Source organism: Hyla sarda, chromosome 11 (genome assembly GCF_029499605.1).
Source record: "Hyla sarda isolate aHylSar1 chromosome 11, aHylSar1.hap1, whole genome shotgun sequence".
Taxonomy (NCBI): domain Eukaryota; kingdom Metazoa; phylum Chordata; class Amphibia; order Anura; family Hylidae; genus Hyla; species Hyla sarda.
The window spans coordinates 53,436,388-53,459,896 of record NC_079199.1 but is presented as its reverse complement, the minus strand read 5'-3'; the positions used below and the strand labels follow the sequence as shown (position 1 = coordinate 53,459,896).

Genomic DNA, 23,509 nt, shown 5'->3' with positions numbered 1-23,509 from the left:
AGAAATGGCGCATCAGGAGACTAGACATTTGGCGCTGGACTTTGTGCAGTCTATAGCAGTTTTTAGTTCTATCTGTACCTGGAAAAGTAGGATGATAGAGTTCACAGTTCACACCACGTTTTTTGCAATACAGGTTTTTTTTTTAATCAGGTTTTTGATTAAATAAACGGATTCCTCAAAACCTGACTACTGTATCAAAACGTGTGTACAAAGTTTTATCTGTATACGGTTGAAAAATGATGTCCGTTTGCATCCGTTTTTTAAAGAGAAAAAACGTATACATTTTGAACTTTTCACTCCATTATGAATAAAGTTTCACTTGTTTAATTGAAATTCCAAGAAAAAAAATGTGCAAAGTAAAAAACCGTATGGTGAAAACTGGATGGAACCGTATGCACATACAGGTCTGTACGGTTCCCATTGACTCCCATGTTAAAAAAGCGTATACGGGTCAATACTGTTTTTCACCTTGACCAAAACCCGTGGTAGGCTACGGTTTTCTGTCCAGAAAAAAAAAAAGTAAAAAACCGTATGGTTTGAAAAATGGAGACACCCGTATACAATATGGTGCATACGGTTCATAATGGAAAGTCTATGGCCACGGTTTGCTGTACGGTTGCAAACCATTTTTTATTTTTTTTTTAAACCGTAGCCAAAAACTGTATAGAAAAATCGTGGTGTGAACCTACGCTCATATTTGTCTGTGATACAATGACGAATCTCCTGCTCTTGAATGGTCATCTATTAGACATGGTCATAACCCCTAAACGAGTGACTTCCAGCCTGTGGCTCCCCCACTGTTTGAAAAATGACCCCTCCTGTCGTGCCTGGACGAAGACTGGCAGAGATGGCTCTAATAGTGCCGCAATCCTGGGTGACAGATAAGAACTGCTCACCGTGCCGGCCCAACACAGTACAGCGCTTGTGGTAGTAAAAATCCTGTGTCCGGGAGCAGCTGGCCATCAGTACCCTTAATAATGGTGCAGGAACATGTAGAGCAGGGGAACATAGGGGTCACATGGCAGGGATACCCCTTTCACATGGATCTGATGAAGAAGGGGGTCTCCCTTGGAACATATCTGAGTATGCTGGGAGTTGTAGTTATGCTACAATTGAGGTGATACAGGTTGCTGAACACTGCTCTAGTACATGCCAGCACTTTATGATGTGGGGGGGGGGGGGGGTAAGACTTCTTGGACCCCCAATGATCTATGGAGTAGTACTGCATCCTGGTCACTGTTTTTTTGTTGCTGCGCCCCGTTATTCTGAGGATCGTGGGGTCCCAGAGGTCAGAACCTCACTAATCATAAAGGCCAATCCTGCTTATATGCCATTACTTTGAAATGATGTTTCCTCTTTTTGGAGTCCGATCACATGTGGTGTATATGCTGAAGAATTCCCGCAGGATACAAAGAAGCAGCAGTGGAGGTGACGTTTTATCCTCACGTTGTGGAAACATCTGCACAAATAGATTGTAAGTCAACGGAACGTCAAATTTATCTGTGGATCCGCTGCAGATTTTTCCCATTGAAATATAAAAGTGCAAGGAAGAAAACTGCACAACCAGAGCAAGACCCCACTGTAATACTGGACATCAAGGGTCTCCAACCTGTGGCACTACAACTCCCAGCATTGAGCAGCCTTCACAAATGCTTATGTATAAAGTTTCTTCTTTTAACACTGTACACTTTAAAGGAGTACTCCGGAGCTAACCTTTTATAGGGGAATTGTAGCATGAGGCAAAGTTATATAACATTCTAATATACTCCCGTTTTCCATATGGTCTTCTTCCCGGTCTTCTCCTCGCTTTTCTCTCCGGCCGGAAGCTGGGTCTTCTGATGACGCTCGACCTGTATTTCTTTTTGATCCGCCGCCATCTTAGCCCGGACACTCATCGCTCCCATGAGTCACTGCGGGCTGTGCCGGCCTCCCCGCCCGGAGTCTTCTACTCCCCTAAAGTTAATTTATTCTGCGCATGCGCAGTACTACGCAAATAGCGTAGGGCTAATGCTAGGCTCCTATTGCTGCCTACGTTAGCCCTACGATATTTGCGTAGTGCTGCGCCTGCTCTACGTAGACTGTACTTCTATATACTGTACACCACTCCAGCACCCCCTGCTCTCCCTATACCCTGTGCCTCCCTTTAGCCGCTGATCTCGCCCTCTCCCCTGTATATGATCCGCCCGGCCCGGAAGCCTCAGGTATCGGGGGCGCGCCTGTGTGTTCTCCGGCATTACAGCTGCGTGGACTCGGGATCCAGAAGGAGGAAGGACGGTGGAGGCAGCGGTGACAGCAGGGCAGAGCGGCGGGCATCATCCCTCAGTCTCCGGGGTGAGTTACACTACAGACCGGGGGAGGGCGGCACTGGCATAATGCTCGGCCACCGGCAAAACTTTCACTAGTTGTGTGTGAGTGGGCGAGAGAGGAGCCCCCTGCAGGGGAGAAGGGGCAGGTGTGCCAGGTGAGGAGGGGGCACAGCCTGGACCCTGGGGGGCACTACTCTCTGGGGTTGGGGTGCCCAGTGCAAGGAGCAGTGAGTTACTTTGCAGAATTGGGGGCAGCATGGGCACTGTTTGCAGGAATGCATTATATAAAGTGTGTGTTGTAATGGGGGTGCCCCTTTAACTTTAGGTAGTCTGTAGTGAAGCAGCTTTGTGGGGTCACCCCATACTCTATAGCCCTGCTGTAACATGGATACATGTGTAAGACAGTGGTCTCCCAGCTGTGGACCCTCCAGCTGTTGCAAAACTACAACTCCCAGCATGTCCGGACAGCCTTCGGCTGTCCGGGCATGCTGGGAGTTGTAGTTTTGCAACAGCTGGAGGCACCCTGGTTAGGAAACACTGTGCTAGTGGGCACATGGAAGGAGGGAAGGAGCTGTGGGCGTTACTTTATTATAATTTCCTGGGGGGGAGAGGAGGGGGAGAGAGCAGCAGCTAACAGGAAGTTGGCGCAGGGAGTCATGGGAAATGTAGTCTTTATGACATGGCTGCTTACTGCTACAGGTGGCAATTACAAGAGAATGGCTGGGCCAAATTTGACAAATGAGGTATCGTTGGAAAGGTCTTTGAAAGAGCTATCAGATGAGGTAAACTTTTTTTTTTTTTTTTTTTTTTAAAGTACCAGCGCTCCGGAGTACTCCTTTAATAGGTCAAAAGTTTTTATCAGTAGATGTCTCTATGCTGTGAGCTCCACCAATCAGGTGAATGAGTGTAAGTGCAGTATCGCACTTAAATCCCAACTCTCAGCAATCTTTTCTTGTTTCCCGATAAACCTATTATTTTCCTCACTTCTCCGCTACCGGTATACTGGAGATCTGTCCCCCACAGTCCAGTGTTTTTATGGGTTTGGTGACATTATGTCACACGCACACTCAGTGCCAGTCAGTGGCTGAGACAGGACGCTGCTACAACTGTTGATTGGATAAGCGGCGTGTCACATTATGTCACCAAACCCAGATGGCACCGGACTCCCTGTGGTTTTTAATGGGAATACACGCCCTAATTCACACTGAAGGTTGCAGCATGTTTCAACTCTACTAGAATAAGTAATGTCACTTATTTCACATGGAAAACGCATCGGTCATCCAGGACACAAATTAGCTCTATTGATGGAGGTTGAAGGGGTACTCCGGCCCAAAGACTATCCAAAGGATAGGGGATAAGATGTCCGATCGAAGGGGTCCCGCTGCTGGGGACCCCTGCAATCGCTCATGCAGAACCCACCTGTGTGATCTGCACACAGCGCTGGAGGCTCAGAGTCTGAAGCCTCACGACTACGGTGCTGGAGTATCGTGACATCACATCTCCGCCCCGATGTCACGGCCCACCCCCCCCTCAATGCAAGTCTATGGGAGGGACCCCACGGAGAGAGTTCTCTCCGCTGATTTTGAAGATTGGTGAGGGTCACTGCTCCTGGACCCACACTGATAAAAATTATGACATGTCTCGATGACTTACTTTTTTTTTTTTTTTTTTTAACAACGTTTCCCACAATGCACGATTCATCTTGTACATGGACAGATATTTCCCACAATGCACATCTCTTTAATGACTGGGGTTCACCTTTTTTCTGTTTGGAGATACTGAACGTTGTTCCTTGGCTTCACCAATATCACCATGGCCTTTCACCTGGTTATATGGCTTGTAAAGTCCCTAGTTTGAAAGTGGGTGGAGAACAGTGTAGACGTTACTGTGTCAGGTTTATTGCTGGATATTGTGCGGCCCGTTTCCTGGTGGTGACATCAGCAGCTTGTGTAATATGTGGCTGTTGTGATCTGTTAGTGTTATACTATTGTGTAGCTCAGGATAAATATGGAAAATATGTATTTTCCCCAAGTTTGTAAGATCACCATTCCCTTCTCTTCAGTGCTTTCTAGGGCTCATGTAGACGGATTTATTATGAGGTGTATGGAGCAGTAATACCACAAACATCATGAGCCTACACCCTTGGGGCCCATGCAAACTGCAGAGATTAAGCGAGGAATCCCATTGAGATGTGTGTGGGATTTCATACAGAGGTACTGAATCTAACAGACTTGTGTATATAGAGGCCAATGGAGCATGTCAACAGGATTCTTATTTACAGATAAAAACTACAGGTACCTGGCACACTATGAAGGGTGTATGGCAGCACACAGAAGCCATGTAGCACTATTCAAGGGAGGCATCATAGCAAAGCCTTACGACTTCTAAGCAGTGTTCTCCCCCTGAGCCTTCAGGACCTCACATAGGAAAGACTTCCTCTTCTTCTGATCTGGGCACAATTCCTTCAGACAAGATGTTGACTCTACAGAATATTGGGAATCTTAGGAGTCATTGCTGCATTGATGTACAACTTGCAAACAGTTGCCCAAATATAAGGGTCCAATGCCAAGCAAAGGCTGAATTGTACAATTAAATAGGCACTCTCATTTAAAAATTTTTTTGCTATTGCACTCCTTATGGTAAATAAAAAATCTTTCTAATGTACTTTGTTAAAAAAAAAAATGTTATAATAAAGTTTTCTATGTTTTTATTTGTGTTTAAAAAAATTAATAAAAAAAAGAGCTGCATCTAGGTGTCTGGTCCCTACTTGCCCAGAACACATTTCCACCCCCCCCCCATCCCCCATCTCTTGCACAGACTTTGGACTCCTGCTGGCCCTGCAGAACTCCAAAATCAGGAAATGCTGAGGAGGGTGTGTGCAGCCTTAGCCAATCTTAGCTCTCCTCACACACTGAACTGCTCTGGGCTGTGTGTAGAGGAGAGAGGGAGGAAGTTCTCCCCTGTATGGCTTCAGATGATGTCATGCCTTCTGGGGAACGCCCCTTCCTGGTTTGTGAATCTGACTGAGACTGAGCAGAAAATACAGAGTAATATCAACATAGAAAACTAACTAATAATTTAAAAAAAACAGAGGCAGGGGGTGGTTTATCATGATGGGGGCAGTGAACTGGGAGGAATATAACATTTAACAAGATCATGAGAGGTATTCTTTAAGCACTTGTCTGGCTTGGGCAACTGCTGGAAGGATCCTCGGCTGAAGTGAGGGAGATTGATGTTAAGACCCCTAAACATCATCTTGCCACTATTTTTGCATTTATTCAACCAATGCACAATGAATGAGAGTTAGAGCTTCTCTTTTATGACTTCTGTAGAACAGCAGAGGGATGTGTTGCTGGACACCCAGTTGCCCAGGAGACAGTAGACTATTGTCTATGGCCGGTTTACTATGTGTAAATTGTGGCAGATTACGTATGTTCTAGAGGATCAGTATATGGTCTCCTTTGTACTCTATAAAAAGCTCTATATTCCCTTAGAGCAATGAATGTCACTCATGATCCTGACTGCTCTGTATCTTCATAGACAAGGCCGCTGCTACTGTTTTATAAGTCTGGATTAAGCATTGGCCTGGTTTCTGTGCCCCTTTTAAGAAACTGCTCGTCTTATCAATGGTGCTGGTCTGTAGTAATGCTGGCGGTATGACCAAAAATGTGTATCACGGTATTTTTCAAACTTATAACGGTTCCACGGTGTTTGACTGCAGGGATGTGGAAATTGTATCGCCCGGGACATGTAGTTCCAGGCGCCGGGCAGGTGAATTCTACAGGCATTAAGCCCTCCTTCGGGCGAGCAGGGCTAAATGCCTGAGGAAGTCACACATAATGGGGCAATCGGTTTTGCCCTGTAACTAAAATTCTATAGGCTGCAGCTGTGCGCTACAGCCTATAGCGAGCCGTGCAGAACGACAGCGTCCCGGCATAGGCGCGTGGGGTGACGTCACACATCGCGCGCACTTCCGTCCAGACAGAGGATGCGGTCCAGTAACAACAGTGACCGCCGAGCCCCTGAGCCTGCCGGAGCGCACATGGGGGCAGAGGACAAATAGCAAGGGATCAGAGAGGAGGGGAGGTTTGGTAATAATGTGGTACAGGAGAGGAGGGGGCTTGGGTTGAAATGTCATGACAAAGGGGGCATCAGAGGAGGGGTATAATGACATGGGGCATCAGAGGGGGGATATCATGACACAGGGCATCAGAGGGGGGGGATATCATAATATTGGGCATCAGAAGAGGGGTATAGTGACAAGGGGCATCAGAGAAGGGGGAATGCATAAGAGGAGGGGTATAATGAAACGGGGCATCAGAGGGGAGGGGGAATATCATGACACTGGGCATCAGAGGGGGGGGAAATATAATGACATGGGGCAACAGAGGAGGGGTATAATGACACGGGGGGGGCAACTGGAGGAGGGGGATTATAATGACATGGGGCATCAGAGGGGGGGGGAAATATCATGACACAGGGGGCATCAGAGGGGGGTAATATAATGACATGGGGCATCGGAGGGGTATAATGACGGGGGGGCATCAGAGGGGGGGGGGAATATCATGACACGGAGCACCGGGGGGAAGGAATATAATGCCCCGTGACATATTTCCCCCCCCCCCCAACCGGGGTATAATGACACAGGGGGCATCAGAGAGGAATATAATGACACACTGGGCATCGGAGGGGGGGGGGAATATCATGTCACGGGGCATCAGAGGAGGGGTATAATGACACAGGCATCAGAGGAGGGGTATAATGACACGGGGCATCAGAGAGGAATATAATGACACGGGGCATTGGGGGGGGAATATAATGACACGGGGCATTGGGGGGGAATATAATGACACGGGGCATTGGCGGGGGGGAATATAATGACACGGGGCATTGGCGGGGGGAATATAATGACATGGGGCATTGGGGGGGATATAAAGACATGGGGCATTAGAGGAGGGGTATAATGACACGGGGGGCATCAGAGGAGGGGTATAATGACACGGGGGGCATCAGAGGAGGGGTATAATGACACGGGGGGCATCAGAGGAGGGGTATAATGACACGGGGGGCATCAGAGGAGGGGTATAATGACACGGGGGGCATCAGAGGAGGGGTATAATGACACGGGGGGGCATCAGAGGAGGGGTATAATGACACGGGGGGCATCAGAGGAGGGGTATAATGACACGGGGGGGCATCAGAGGAGGGGTATAATGACACGGGGGGCATCAGAGGAGGGGTATAATGACACGGGGGGCATCAGAGGAGGGGTATAATGACACGGGGGGCATCAGAGGAGGGGTATAATGACACGGGGGGCATCAGAGGAGGGGTATAATGACACGGGGGGCATCAGAGGAGGGGTATAATGATACGGGGGGCATCAGAGGAGGGGTATAATGACACAGGGGCATCAGAGGGGGGGGGGGGGGGAATATAATGACACGGGGCATCGGGGGGGATTATAAAGACACAGGGGGCATCGGGGGAGGGGCGGGGAATATAGACACGGGGCATCGGGGGGGAATATAATGACACAGGAGTTATTAGAGGTTGGAGGGGTAATTTATAATGGCACAGGGAACAGCAGAGGGGAGAGGGGTAATTATAATGGCACAGGGAACATCAGAGGGGGGGGGGGAGGAGAATATGTCACAGAGGGGGGTAATATAATGGCCCTACTTGATCCCTACCTGATGAAGGGACATACCTACCTGAAGGGGGACTACTTACTGAATGGAATACTGTAGTGCAAAATAACATCCCCATAAGCGATCGCGGGGGTCTGACTGCTGGGACAACTCGCGCCCCCCCCCCCCTTCTCAAGTTATTTTGCACTGCAGTATTCCTTTAATGGGGTGGGCTTACTTATCTGGGGCCCTATTCGCCTAACAGGGTGACATACTGGTCTGCCTATCAAGTTTTTATTAATGAAGACCTTATTTACATGCTATTTTGGTTTAAATTTATTTTCTACCAGGACAAGTGGATTTTTATGAGGGACAAGTAGATACTGCTCTGTTAAGTCCCTTGGACTTTTATATAGGGTTTATTTTTTTTTTTTTTAACATTTCCACATCCCTGGACTGTGTGTACTTTTATTTTTTTATTTTTTCACTCATTCCCCTCCCCCCTAACGGAAGTTCTGCAGCGCCCGCGGCCCACTGGCTTTCTGTGCTTGCAGGGGTAGGTGACAGCTTCCGTTCTCCAAACAGAAGTCCTGCGCCCGCGGCTCACAACTCATTAATTTCCAGCACCGCGGAAAACACAAGAGAAGGAGAGCAGCGCCATGATTAGTCCACCAATGTGGGGACAGCGCTGCAGCTGATGGTTCATTCATTTGAGGAGGGAGAGGGGCCCAACCACTATTGCGGTATAGGGAAAAATTCATATCGTACAGAAAAAATACGCCTATATTCGGTATGAACCGGTATACCGCCCAGCACTAGTCTGTAGCCCAGGTTTTATGGCTCAGTGCCAATCATAAGACACTGTTGAGCCTCCCCTCCCATGGACTGGTCAGTAGGTTGGGTTCACATCCTGTACAGATACAGATTAGCCCGCTCTTCTCTCTGTCGGGTTTGCTGTAGTCAGCAGTTCTGTGCACAGCAGATTATTTTCGGTTGGATGAAACACAGAAAAACCAGGCACAACATCATATGGGGGGGGGGGGGGGTCATGTGTATTTTCTCAGAAAATTATTGGTAATAAAAAATAAAATTACACAAAGCAGCATGGAATGGGACTAAAATGCAGTACTGGCATGTGAATGTGGCATATGTTTGTGTGATTGTGGATTATGGATGTATATTATATTTACAGAATACAGACTGCTGTAAGCTGCTACCTAAACTGAAGGGACACCATGTTCCATACTTGAAACAGAGACCCCATGATCTATATTCCTGCACCCACTTACCTGGATGAAGGTTTCTAGTACAGTTATAAACCTGCATGCGGCCAGGCTCTGCCAGCAGTGGAAAATCCCCAGAAAAACCTCCAGATGGAGTTGAGTCACAAACTCTTGATAATGTGGCCCCACAACTATTGGCCGGTATTGCACTAAATGCACATACATGAACACAGCATTTCTGCATAAAAATGTTGCCCAAATTGTCAAAAATAAATAAAAATCTGGACAGTTGCAGATTTTGCCACGGATCTGTAGGATTTCCACAGCAGAAATGGCAACAACTTTATTGTAGATTTTGACTCCTCCATTGTAGTAAATGGGGAAAAGCCGCACACCTGTATGCCACTGGGAGTAGGCCAAGAGGTGTGGGCAGCAATATGTAAAAAAGGGTTCGAGCCCAAACAGATTAGGATGTGATGACCCCCAAAATGCTGCATTTAGCATTGATCCAGCAGCCTCTGTTTAACACAAGCATTAGGATGGTCCTGTGTTAAACCGATCCTTATAGTCCCAATCACACCTTGTACACCAATAGTGTCATTTAGTCCGCCCAATCTGGATTTGTGTCAAGGGTTTGCTGTGTAGAAAAGCACAGACTACTGCGCTATTAAACATTGCTGGACCCCATAAAATAAGTGTATACTGTGCAGTGTGTGTTTTTTATCATTGTAGCCTACATTACATCATTGCTATACATCGGACATAGACCTGTACATTATTTATATATATATATATATATATATATATATATTCCCAATATACTTTATTTTTGAAAATCCAGCCACTAGGGGTCTCCCTCCTAGTAGCCAGCTGCAGAGTGGCTGACATCACAGCTGAATTCGAACTGATCCAGGCCGGGCATCAGTCCAAACTCAGTCAGCTAGCGCTCTCTCCCTGCCAGACAGGCGGGAGCGAGTGCTCTGAACATCGGGGCGGCGCACATTGGCTCCCTGACCTCGCGTGCTGCCCCGCCTACTGGCATATATTTATTTTCGGTCTCGGCAGCGTAGAATAGCACGGCAGGTCTGGTGATGCTCCTATACTCCTCCTCTCTGGCTAACACATGCATTGCTAAACAGGGAGGAGGAGACCCTGTAGCAGCCTGCCATGCTATTGGCTGCTCATCTATGTGCGCTCCAGATGATGCAAGGGTGGAAGTCGGCCCCCAGCAGGCATCAGTGATGTCGCACCTAATTTAGTAAAAAAGAAAATTTTAAAGACAGGGAGGGGGTTAGGGATAGATAGGCAATAGGTAGGGATAGGAAAAAAAAATTTGGTGGAAGCTACTCTTTAAAGGAGTAGTCCAGTGGTGACTCAGTGGTGAACAACTTATCCCCTATCTTAAGGATAGGGGATAAGTTGCAGGTCGCGGGGGTCCGACTGCTGGGGCCCCCTGCGATCTCCTGTACGGAGCCCCGACAGCCCGCGGGAAGGGGGCGTGTCGACCTCTGCATGAAGCCGCAGCCAGCACGCCCCCTCAATACAACTCTATGGCAGAGCTGAAGCGCTGCCTTCGGCAATCTCCGGCTCTGCCATAGAGATGTATTGAGGGGGCGTGTCAGCCGCCACTTCGTGCGGGGGTCGACCCCTGCTATCTGCCCGGAGGCCCTGTACAGCGAGATCGCAGGGGGCCCCAGCGGTCGGACCCCCCGCGATCTCAAACTTATCCCCTATCCTTAGGATAGGGGATACGTTTTTTTTCACCACTGGACTACCCCTTTAAAGGACACTGCTGACTAGTGAACCTAGCCTTACTGCTTATGTAATAAATGGGTGAGTTGACCTCGTCCAGCCCTGAGGATTGTAATGCTGGTCATAACAGTGCTGGACCTTATATACGGAAATTGGCATAAAGTAATTGACACGCCCTGTAATAATAATCTAGAGATAAATGATATCCTTGTGGGGTAAATGTGGGTCATGTATGCTGTGACGCTGTTTTTGAGCAGATAAATCAGTGTAGTTTTGTTATGAGAATCAGTGAAAAGAGAAAGCAGCAGAGCTTGTCCTGTAAATTGCTGCTAGAGATCAGCGAAGTTACAGTGATTCGACTCGTCACGAACTTCTCGGCGTTTGCTGACTTTTCCTGCATAAATTAGTTCAGCTTTCAGGTGCTCCGGTGGGCCTCATTTATCCAAACTGTTTGTTTTGTTGCCCTTGGCAACCAGTGATAGCGCATATGGATGGATAGATAGATAGATAGATATACAGGGGTGTGGAAATTTTATAAAAAAAAAAAAACTACTTGTCCACGGGACTAAAATGGAGAAAAATCTACTTGTCCCTCATGACGATCCACTTGTCCGGGCCAATTTTCGCTTTTACGCTCTGATTTTTTCCTCCTTGCCCTATAATAGCCATAACTACCTACTATAAGGATATCTTTTAATTGTTCCATAACCTATTCTCTGGACCAAAAAAAATAATATATTAAGGGAAGTGAAATTGAAATAGTAAAAGATAATTTAGCAGATTTGGTGGTTTTCTTTTCTGCGCCATTTACCTTGTGGTTGAGATAACATGTTAGTTTTATACTTTAGGCGTCTGATTACAGCGATACCAGATTTGTATCGTTTACATCATGTTTTACTAATTCTGAACTTTTTCTAATTTTTTTAATTGCCATTTTTTTTAACCACTGTAGCTTTATTTTATTTTTTTCCACATATCAGGCTGTATGAGGGCTGCGCCATAATCGTTTTGTTTTTTTGTATTGGTACCATTTTGGTATTGATCTGACTTTTTAACTTTTTTTTTTTATGGGATATTATAAAAATTGCAATTCTGTGGTTTGATAAACAGTGACGTTTCAACCTACTCAATGAGGTCTTTTTCAAGCATGTTTGATGCTTGAAAAAGATCTCATTGAGTAGGTTAAACGTCACTGTTCACACTTGGGAGAATAAAATCACTTTTTTACTTGGATCGCTGGAGTGCTGCCCTGTTTTGGAAAAAAAAAATAATATATTTATGAAATTAAAGCTGAGCTGTGGTTGCTATGGGCAACTACCATAGTGAAGCGAGCAGTGATTGGTTACCATTGGCAGCTGTTACAGAAAAGCTAAAGCTGGCCTATGGTGTAACTGATAGGGATGTTTGCAGCTATATTGGTTTAGTTCCAGAATGACTGTCAGGATCCAGGACATTTGGTCAATTACAATTTTAAGAAATTACATTTCCAGTCAAATAGTTTTAACTTTGTAAATATACTAGACTTTTTGCCCCCATCTTTTCATGTCATCTTAAAGGTCTTCTTGACAGGGTCCTCTCCCTCCTAAAATTGCAGACAAAGGGAGACTGTAAGGAGAGCTTGCAATAGTCAGTAGGGGACTAGTTGCAGCGCCTCCTACAGTCCTACCTTGTGCATAACAAAAAACGGGTGTCAGATTTTAAAGCAGGGCTTCAGGAGGGGTGGTTATGGTACCCACTACTGCTCACAGCTATTGCCCCTCTCCTCGTTTATGGTGTCAAAGGCAGACAATACAGTCCCAGCACAGAATATGCATGATAAAATACTGCCCGTAAATATACCCTCAAGGCTGTGTTCACACTGCGGGGTATTTGTGGATTGTCAACAAGAAGTTTTCCGGGGGAGGACATTCCGCAAACAGCAAGTGGGAGCACATCATGCTGGCGCTAGGAACACTTAGAAATACGCTGTCACGTAGACGCCAGTGCACATCCAAGCAGATTCCACGGAAATAATGGACATGTCAATTCTTTCTGCAGAGTGAGGAACTGGAATTTCCGCTGCAGATGTTTCCCCTGTGGCAATTCAGACGTGTGCGTAGTGCAACGGAATCCCATTGAAAACAATAGGACTATGCTGAAACTGAGTTTCCGAGTGGAATTTTTCCACAAGATTGTGCTCAGAAATTCCACAGTGTGAATGTAGCCTATGTCCGTACGTTTGAATGTTCTGACTTCCTCAGACTGCAATGCATTTCTGAGCGGAATCCGCAGAAAGAGTAGACATGTCTAGTCTTTTTGTGGATGCCGGAATCGGGATTTCTGGTGCTGTGGATTTTCTGATCAGAATATTCTAGAGGAATTCCACAGTGTAAACATAGCCTAAGGCTGAATTCAGTCAAGTAGAATATGGTCACATTTTTGGGTCCATACTAAAAGTCCCAATCGAATCACGAGTAATAAACCAAATTGAAAGCCTCATATAATGCTGTAGCCGTTATATATAGACATAGTAATTGCAGTCGTATTACACTCGGGTGAAGAGTAAACTGCTGGCTTGTGCACAACACCCCTATGAATCTTTATTGCAATGATTTGTAGTAACTCCAATGATGTGCACTACTTGTTCTTCCAGTTTTGTATGGAGGGGTGGGGGCAAGCAGACTGAGTGCCACGGTGCAATTCAGCGCGATGGATAGGATATGTGCATACAGTACCGCCATGTTCTTGGACCCTTACTCTGTCTATCATGTGTATAAGAATTGGCCTCATTCACTTCTTGTTCTAGGTCAGAGCTGTGTTTAGGGACCATCACATATATTTGCCTCCTCATCTCCCTTGATAATAGACAATTGTGATTGATTTGGGGATGGGATTACATGATGCAACCTCAGAGAATTGTTTAATCCTTTTAGGAATAAAAATAAGTAGTCAACATGGAGCACTTCAGCATTTGCTATGGAGACTGTGGCCATATAACTGCATGTAAAATCTAATGCAATTTCTAGTTTCTTTGTTGGCTCATAGGGGGTTCTGCTTTTTACTTTAAAATAATCACTTTCATTGTTAAATATTTCTGGTCTTCTGCTTTATATTAATAGTTTGCTATCTCTTTCAGTGTCCCCGGTGTATGCATTGTGAAGCCAAATTCGACTTTATAACAAGAAAGGTAAGGGCCATGTGTGGATGTAGGGGGCTGAGTCTGCAACACAGTGTATGCAGGTTTCCAGTACACTTTTGGGGAGAAGGGATTTACTATGGCTTGTATGGCAGAAAACATACAAATCAGGAAAGATAGTGCCGTGTATCATGTGGGCGGAAATAGGACATCCGACAAGTTGCTTCTCTACGTCAGTAATTTTATTCGATAGCAGGCAACGCAAAAGTTTCCAGCCCGGACCAGGCTCTCCGTCAGGCATAAAATCAATACACACAGAGATTGGTATTAAAGGTTACAATGGAACAGTTCTGGGTCACCGGCATACTGGGACCGGAACCAAACTGGTGTGACAACCAAGGAGAATCCGGTCTCCAAACGGGAATCTAATAAAAGATTTAAAACCTCCCGATGTAAACAGGTGGTGTTATGCTTGTAAACAGATGGTGGTATGCTTAGAGCACAACACCTTGTAGTGTTTGGTATAGAAATGGTGGTCAGCCACCTCCGGTAGAAATCGACATCAACTGGTACCGGTTTTACATCTTTTATTTGATCTTCCAGTGACCCAGGACTGTTCCAGTCTCTGCGTGTATTCATTTTATGCCTGAGGAAGAGCCTGGTCAGGGCTGTAAATGCTTGTGAATTTTGCGTTGCATGTTACTCTGATGTGGAGAAGCACCTTGCCGGATGTCTCCTTTTCATCCACATGATACACTGCACTATCTTTCCTGATCCGCATACCGGTTTATGACGACTCCTACCGGAGGCAGCTGACCACCATTTCTAAACCAAACGCTACAAGGTGTTGTTCTCTAAGCATAACACCACACGGTAAGAAGCAATCTCTGTTTTTCCAGTCCTCCATTCCCTAGCAATCTTTAAGAGTTGCGCACCTCCCTTTTGTATGTTTTTTGGAAAACAATAAAAAACAAAGTTCGTTTGCACAAATATTTGAGTGGCGGTGCTCTCCATCTTTCAGAAAATGAGTGGAGCTTAGTAAGAGGGGTGGCATCCAGTAGCCCAGGACATTTACTATAATTTACACCAGAAACTGCCATACATTGTACCTCATATCATAGTAACATAGTTCATAAGGTTGAAAAAAAAAAAAAAAAAAAAAAGCCCAGACTCCATCAAGTTCAACCTATAACCCTAATGAGTCCCTACCGAGTTGATCCAGAGGAAGGCAAAAAACCCTCATACTAGAGGTGAAAATTCCTTCCCGACTCCAAATATGGCAGTCAGAATAAATCCCTGGATCAACGTTCTGTCCCTATAAATCTAATATCCATATCCTGTGATGTTGTTTTTCTCCAAAAAATGCATCCAGACCCCTTTTTAAATTATTTTACAGAGTTCACCATGATCACCTCATCTGGCAGAGAATTCCACAGTCTCACTTCTCTTACAGTAAAGAACCCCCATCTGTGCTGGTGTAGAAACCTTCTTTCCTCTAGACGTAAAGGATGCCCCCTTGTTATGGATACAGTCCTGAGTAAAAATAGATCATGGGAGAGATCTCTGTACTGTCCCCTGATATATTTATACACAGTTATTAGGTCGCCCCTAAGCCTTCTTTTTTCTAAACTAAATACCGTACTTTCTGGCATATAAGACAACTGGGCGTATAAGACGACCCCCATCTTTTACAGTAAAAGTATAGAGTTTAGGATATACTCGCCGTATAAGACTACCCATCTACCGTGATACAGTACATTACCATTGTTCCCCCACACTAGGTTGTCAGCATAGTTCCCCCCAACATAGAAACATAGAATGTGTCGGCAGATAAGAACCATTTGGCCCATCTAGTCTGCCCAATAATCTGAATCCTATCAATAGTCCCTGTCCCTATCTTATATGAAGGATAGCCTTATACTTATCCCATGCATGTTTAACCCCTTCATGACCCAGGATTTTTCCATTTTTGCACTTTCGTTTTTTCCTCCTTACCTTTACAAAACCATAACTCTTTCAATTTTGCACCTAAAAATCCATATGATGGCTTATTTTTTGCGCCACCAATTCTACTTTGTAATGACATCAGTCATTTTACCCAAAAATCTAGAGAGAAAAGGAAAAAAAATTCATTGTGTGACAAAATTGAAGAAAAAACACAATTTTGTAACTTTTGGGGGCTTCCGTTTCTACGCAGTACATTTTTCGGTAAAAATTACACTTTCTCTTTATTCTGTAGGTCCATACGGTTAAAATGATACCCTACTTATATAGTTTTGTTTTTATTGTACTTCTGGAAAAAATCATAACTACATGCAGGAAAATTTATATGTCTAAAATTGTCATCTTCTGACCCCTATAACTTTTTTTTATTTTTCTGCGTATGGGACGGTATGAGGGCTACTTTTTTGCGTTGTGATCTGAAGTTTTTAGCGGTACCATTTTTGTAATGATCGGACTTTGTGATCGCTTTTTATTCATTTTTTCATGATATAAAAAGTGACCAAAAATACGCTTTTTTGGACTTTGGAATTTTTTTGCGCGTACGCCATTGACCATACGGTTTAATTAATGATATATTTTTATAATTCGGACATTTCCGCACGCGAAGATACCACATGTTTGTTTTTATTTACACAGTTTTTTTTTTTTTAAATAGGAAAAGGGGGGTGATTCAAACTTTTATTAGGGAAGGGGGTTAAATGATCTTTCTTCACTTTTTTTTTTTTTTTCACTTTTTTTTGCAGTGTTATAACTCCCATAGGGACCTATAACACTGCACACACTGATCTTTTACATTGATCACTGGTTTCTCAAAGGAAACCAGTGATCAATGATTCTGCCGCTTGACTGCTCATGCCTGGATCTCAGGCACTGAGCGGTCATTCGGCGATCGGACAGCATGGAGGCAGGTAGGGATCCTCCGGCTGTCATGTAAGCTGTTCGGGATGCCGCGATTTTGCTGCGGCGATCCCGAGCAGCTCCCTGAGCTAACCGGCATTAGTTTACTTTCACTTTAGACGTGGCATTCAACTTTGAACGCCGCGTCTAAAGGGTTAATAGCGCGCGGCACCGCGATCACTGCCGTGCGCTATTAGCCACGGGTCCTGGCCATTGCTAGGTGCCGGGCCCGACCCGCTATGACGAGGGGTCACGCCATGGCCCCACGTTATAGAATGGGAGCCGACCCATGACATACATGTATGCCATGGGTCGGGAAGGGGTTAAACTCCTTCACTGTATTTGCAGCGACCACTTCTGCAGGAAGGCTATTCCATACATCCACTACTCTCTCAGTAAAGTAATACTTCCTGATATTACTTTTAAACCTTTGCCCCTCTAATTTAAAACTATGTCCTCTTGTGGTAGTTTTTCTCCTTTTAAATAGTCTCTCCTCCTTTACCATGTTGATTCCCTTTATGTATTTAAAAGTCTCTATCATATCCCCTCTGTCTCTTCTTTCTTCCAAGCTGAGACCCATAGTAGGTTGGCAGTATAGTTCCCCCACAGACATACAGCCTTCAGCCGTATACAGTGTATGGTTGGAGGCTCTATGTCTGTGTACTGCCCCACTTCATTGCTTCATCCACCGCTCCTGCGGTCCGGGGTCACGATCTACTGCTATGGCCTATAGGCCATAGCAGTAGGTCCCGGGACCGGAGGAGTGGTGGTTGGAGCAACGAAGATGACGTGCAGGAAACTTACCATGCCCGCGCATCCTCGCTGCTCCACTCCGCTGTGGGACGCACGGGACGTCAGTGATGTCCCTGCGCGCGCTACCTCCCGGCGGCCCCTGCGTTTTAAAAGTTAAAGGGGTATTCCAGGCAAAACTTTTTTTATTATATTTATCAACTGGCTCTGGAAAGTTAAACAGATTTGTAAATTACTTCTATTAAAAAATCTTAATCCTTCCAATAGTTATTAGCTTCTGAAGTTTTCTGTCTAACTGCTCAATGATGATGTCACGTCCCGGGAGCTGGAATGGAAGGATTCCTTAATGGAAGGATTAAGATTTTTAATAGAAGTAATTTACAAATCTGTTTAACTTTCCGGAGCCAGTTGATAAATAAAAAAAAAAATTTTGGCCTGGAATACCCCTTTTAACGCAGGGCCGCAGAAAGCTAACCGGGACATCCTTGTGTCCCGAAAGGATCTTTCGTGCACAGGGATGTCCTTAATGTGAGGGGGGGGGGGGGCAATTAATCTCAGCCAGGACGCCCTGGGTATGTATAATCTATACCCCCGGCATCCCGGCCGACGGCAGCACCCGGCGTATAAGACAACTCCCGACTTTTGAGAACGTTTTATGGGGTTAAAAAGTAGTGTTATACGCTGGAAAATACGGTATCCCTAATTCTGATAATCTTTCTCGGTACTGTAGTCCTCCCATTCCCCGTATCAAATGCTTTGGAAAAATCCAGATATACGACATCCAGTGATTCACCCTGGTCCAGTCTGGAGCTCACCTCCTCATTAAAGCTGAGCAGGTTAGTTAGAGATCTCTGTACTATCCCCTGATATATTTATACATAGTTATTAGGTCTCCCCTAAACCTTTTTTTTTCTAAACTAAATAACCCCAATTCTGATAATCTTTCTGGGCGCTGGTCCGGTGCTGCAGGACTGTCCGGTGAGGAGGTCGTCCGGTGGGATAGTGGTTCCGGGCTGCTATCTTCACTGGGGGCACCTCTTCTCCGCGCTTCGGGCCCAGGATAGAGGTGTTGCCTTGACAATGACGCAGAAGTACGTTGGCAATGAACGTACCTCTGCGTCGTTGTCAAGGCAACGTGACTATTCTGGGGCCGGGCCCGAAGCGCTTAGAAGAGGCCTCCCCGGTGAAGATAGCAGCCCGGAACCACTATCCCACCGGACCACCTGCTCTCCGGACAGTCCTGCAGCACCGGACCAGCGCCGAGCAGAGGCGAGTACTGTACAGAACTAAAGGGGGTGAGAGGGGGCTGGATGATGTCGAAGGCCGCAGTGGTCTTCAACCTGCGGACCTCCGGAGGTTTCAAAACTACAACTCCCAGCAAGCCCGGACAGCCGATGGCTGCCCTGGCTTGCTGGGAGTTGTAGTTTTGAAACCTCTGGAGGTCCGCAGGTTGAAGACCACTGCGGGTGGAGAGTTCACTCGAGTATAAGCCGAGGGGGGTGTTTTCAGCACGAAAAATCGTGCTGAAAAACTCTGCTTATACTAGAGTATATACGGTATTCTATGTGTGGTCTGACTAGTGATTTGTACAGCGGTAGAATTATTTCCTTGTGGGCATCTATGCCACTATTGATGCACCCCATGATTTTATTTGCCTTGGCAGCAGCTGCCAGACACTGGTCACTACAGCTAAATTTACTGTTAACTAAGACTCCCAAGTCCTTTATCACGTCAGTCGTCCCAAGTGTTCTCCCATTTAATTCATAATCCCAGCCCAGATTTTTTCTCCCTATGTGCATTGCCTTACATTTATCAGTGTTGAACCTCATCTGCCACTTCTCAGCCAAAACCTCCAACCTATCCAGATCCATTTGTAACAGTGCACTGTCCTCTATAGTGTTTACCGCTTTACAGAGTTTAGTGTCATCTGCATAGATTGCTACTTTACTATTCAACCCCTCTACAAGGTCATTAATGAATATATTAAATAGGACAGGACCCAAGATGGACCCCTGTGGTACCCCACTAGTAACAGTCACCCAATCAGAATAAGTACCATCAATAACCACCCTCTGTTTACTATCGCTGAGCCAGTTACTTACCCATTTACACACATTCTCCCCCAGCCCAATCCTTCTCATTTTATGCACCAACCTTTTATGTGGCACCGTATCAAATGCTTTGGACCAGGGTGAATCACTGGATGTCGTATATCTGGATTTTTCCAGTCTGGAGCTCACCTCCTCATTAAAGCTGATCAGGTTAGTTTGACAGGACCGATCCCTCATAAAGTCATGCTGATACAGGGTCATACATTTATTTTTATTAATATACTCCAAAATAGCATCACTTTTAAAACCCTCAAACAATTTACATACAACGGAGGTTAAACAAACAGGTCTATAATTCCTGGGGTCACCTTTTGACCCCTTTTTAAATATTTGCACCACATTTGCCATGCGCCAGTCCTGGGGAACAGTCCCTGTCACTATAGAGTCCCTGAATATTAATAATAGGGGTCTGTCTATTACATTACTTAATTCCTTTAGAACACGAGGGTGAATGCCATCCGGACCTGGTGATTTGTCTATTTTGACTTTTTGTAGGCGGCACTGTACTTCTTCCTGGGTTAGACTGGTGACCTGTACTGGGGAGTTTACCTTACCTCGCTGTATTTCACCTGACATTTCATTTTCTTCAGTGATGCAGTGGAAGAGAACTTGTTTAACCCCTTAAGGACATAGTGTTTTTCCACTTTCGTTTTTTCCTCCTTACCTTTTTAAAAATCATAACCCTTTCAATTTTGCACCTAAAAATCCATATGATGGCTTATTTTTTGCGCCACCAATTCTACTTTGTAATGACATCAGTCATTTTACCCAAAAATCTATGACGAAACCCAAAAAATATAAATCATTGTGCGACATAATTGAAGAAAAAATGCCATTTTGTAATTTTGGGGGGTTCTGTTTCTACGTAGTACATTTTTCAGTAACAATGACCCCTTATCTTTATTCTGTAGGTCCATACGATTAAAATGATACCCTATTTATATAGGTTATATTTTGTCTTGCTTATGGAAAAAAAATCATAACTACATGCACGAAAATTAATAATTTTTTTTATGGTATAGAAAGTGACTAGAGATGAGCGAACTTACAGTAAATTCGATTCGTCACGAACTTCTCGGCTCTGCAGTTGATGACTTATCCTGCATAAATGAGTTCAGCTTTCAGGTGCTCCGGTGGGCTGGAAAAGGTGGATACAGTCCTAGGAGACTCTTTCCTAGGACTGTATCCACCTTTTCCAGCCCACCGGAGCACCTGAAAGCTGAACTAATTTATGCAGGATAAACCATCAACTGCCGAGCCGAGAAGTTCGTGACGAATCGAATTTACTGTAAGTTTGCTCATCTCTAAAAGTGACCAAAAATACACTATTCTGGACTTTGGAATATGTTTGCACGTACGCCATTGACCGTGCGGTTTAATTAATGATATATTTTTATAGTTCGGACATTTACGCACGCGCCGATACCACATATTTTTTATATGGAATTTGGGAAAAGGCGGGTGACTTTAACTTGTAATAAGGATGGGGTTAATGGGTGGCTTTTTTTCAACTTTTTTTATTTTATGGGAAAAGGGTGATTCAAACTTTTATTAGGTTAAATCAACTTTAATTTTTTTCACTTATTTTATTTGCAATGTGATAGTCCTCATAGGGGACTATAACAAGCAGTACATTGATTCAATTCACTGATCAATACCATTGCATTGCAATTCACTGATCAATACCATTGCACCGCGATGGTCCCGATCAGCCCGACTGAGCTGCCGGGAAGCTTTCACTTTCGACACGGCAATCAACTTTGATCGTCGCGTCTAAAGAGTTAATGATGGCATCTGCCTGAACTGCGATGTCCGGAGTTAGCCACGGGTCCTGGCTGATAGCAGCCGGGACCGTGCGGGTATCATGCAAGCTCATCTCCTGAGCTCGCTTCATAACCCTGCCGTGCCGCAGCGCAGTTTATAAATGGCGTTTTGCGGCAAGGGTTAATATATTTGCTTTTTCCTGATCCCCGTCTCTAATTTATTCCTCATCATTTTTTAAAGGGCCAACACTTTCATTTTTAACCTTTTTGCTATTTATATAGTTAAATGGGCACTGTCACCAAACATGTTTTTTGATATATAGATATATAATTATTTTTTTTCATTTATCTAGTTTATTTTACATTTGAAAACCGCCCACTAGGGGTCTCACTCCTAGTGGCCGGATGCAGGCTAGTGACGTCACGCATGAATTAGGACCGATGCCGGCCAGGCATCGATCCTAATTCATTCAGCCTGCGCTCGCTCCCTGCCTGTCAGACAGGGGAGAGCGAGCGCTGAGAGAGCATTGGCTCCCTGCCCTCAGCCGCCTCCCGTCATATACGCGGCGCTGCTGCCTGACGCAGCACTTGGGTATGTCTGGAGCGGGAGGGGGGTGGTTGGTAGCGCCTCGGCCATGGTAAATTTATTATTTTCGGCAGGGGGGGGGGGGGTTGGGGTATGGTTAGCATAACAAATTTATTGTTCTCGTGGGGGGGGGGGGGGGGGAGCTGCACAGGGTGCCTCCAGCTGTTTCATCGCTACAACTCCCAGCATGCCTTGACAGCCAATAGGTATCAGGGTAAGCTGGGAGTTGTAATGGTGAAACAGCTGGAGGCACCCTGTATAGGTGAACTAAGGGCGGAAGTCGTCCCCCTCCCACCCAGCAGGCATCAGTGACGTCGGCATTTTTTTATATAGTAAGAAAAAAAAAATTAAAAGCAGGGAGGGGGTTAGGGAGAGATGGGCAATAGGCAGGGACAGGAAAAAAGAAAAAGACAGTGGGAGCTACCCTTTAAAGAACGTTTTGGGGTTAGAAAGACTCCTTGCCAAAGAGAGTAAAACAGTTTTTGCTGCTTTAATCTGTTTTTTACATATTTAAAATTTTACTCTATAGCTTTTTAATGCTTCTTCACTGCCGTCCAGTTTTAGTAGTTTAAATGCATTATTTTTGTCATTTATTGCCCCCTTAACATTTTCATTCATCCATATTGGTTTTCTTTTATTTCTGACCCTTTTATTCCCATAAGGTATATACATCTTACAGTGAAAATTTAAAATATTCTTAAGTCTCCCATTTAGTGTCAATATTCTTGTTTTTGAGGACATTATCCCATTTTATATTGTTAAGGGCTTCTTTGAGTTGATCGGACTTTACATTCCTAAAGGTCATTGTTTTTGTGGCCCCTCGAGAGATTCCCTTATTGAAGAACAAGTTATAATGTATTATATTATGGTCACTATTTCCTAGGTGTCCTTCTACTTGCACATTAGTTACTCTGTCAGGTCTGTTGGTTAATATTAAGTCTAGTAGGGCGCCCCCTCTGGTCAGGTCCTGCACCATTTGGGACAGATAATTGTCTTTAGTTATAGTCAGAAACCTGTTTCCTTGATGAGATTCACAGGTCTCTAAATTATCCCTCTGATGGAATGTCTGACATATATTGCTTTATTTGTATTTCTATGGTTTTGAATAAGATTGTACAGCAGAACTACTGTTCCACACATGAATGCAACTTATAGATACACGTGAAATGTACTGCTAGAGTAGTGTACGTTCAGCCTTACAGAAAGCCCTATAGTACAATATCATCAGATCTAGTATCTAGCATAGTGTAAATATGATTTCAATACAAAAGCCTCTTTTTTTCATCAGGTATTTCTTAGCAAAAGTCTTGTCTAATAACTGCTCGAACTAAAGCAAAATTATACGTTGTTTCTCCCTTTATGGGATAAATTA

At 44.8% G+C, this 23,509-nt stretch overlaps 2 protein-coding genes across 3 annotated transcripts in view; one reads left to right on the top strand and one right to left on the bottom strand.

Moving 5' to 3' along the window:
• The window catches only part of XRCC3 (X-ray repair cross complementing 3), a 46,627-nt gene extending 41,866 nt beyond the window's left edge, over window positions 1-4,761 (bottom strand). The window contains exon 1 of the mRNA XM_056546955.1: window positions 4,605-4,761. The gene's annotated coding sequence lies outside the window, so the exon portion shown is untranslated. The remainder of the gene's footprint in view (window positions 1-4,604) is intronic.
• The window catches only part of ZFYVE21 (zinc finger FYVE-type containing 21), a 54,897-nt gene that overhangs the window by 450 nt on the left and 30,938 nt on the right, over window positions 1-23,509 (top strand). For both annotated transcript variants that reach the window (XM_056546958.1, XM_056546959.1), the window contains exon 2: window positions 14,027-14,077. In XM_056546958.1, coding sequence (XP_056402933.1) covers window positions 14,027-14,077 — 51 coding nt within the window. The remainder of the gene's footprint in view (window positions 1-14,026; window positions 14,078-23,509) is intronic.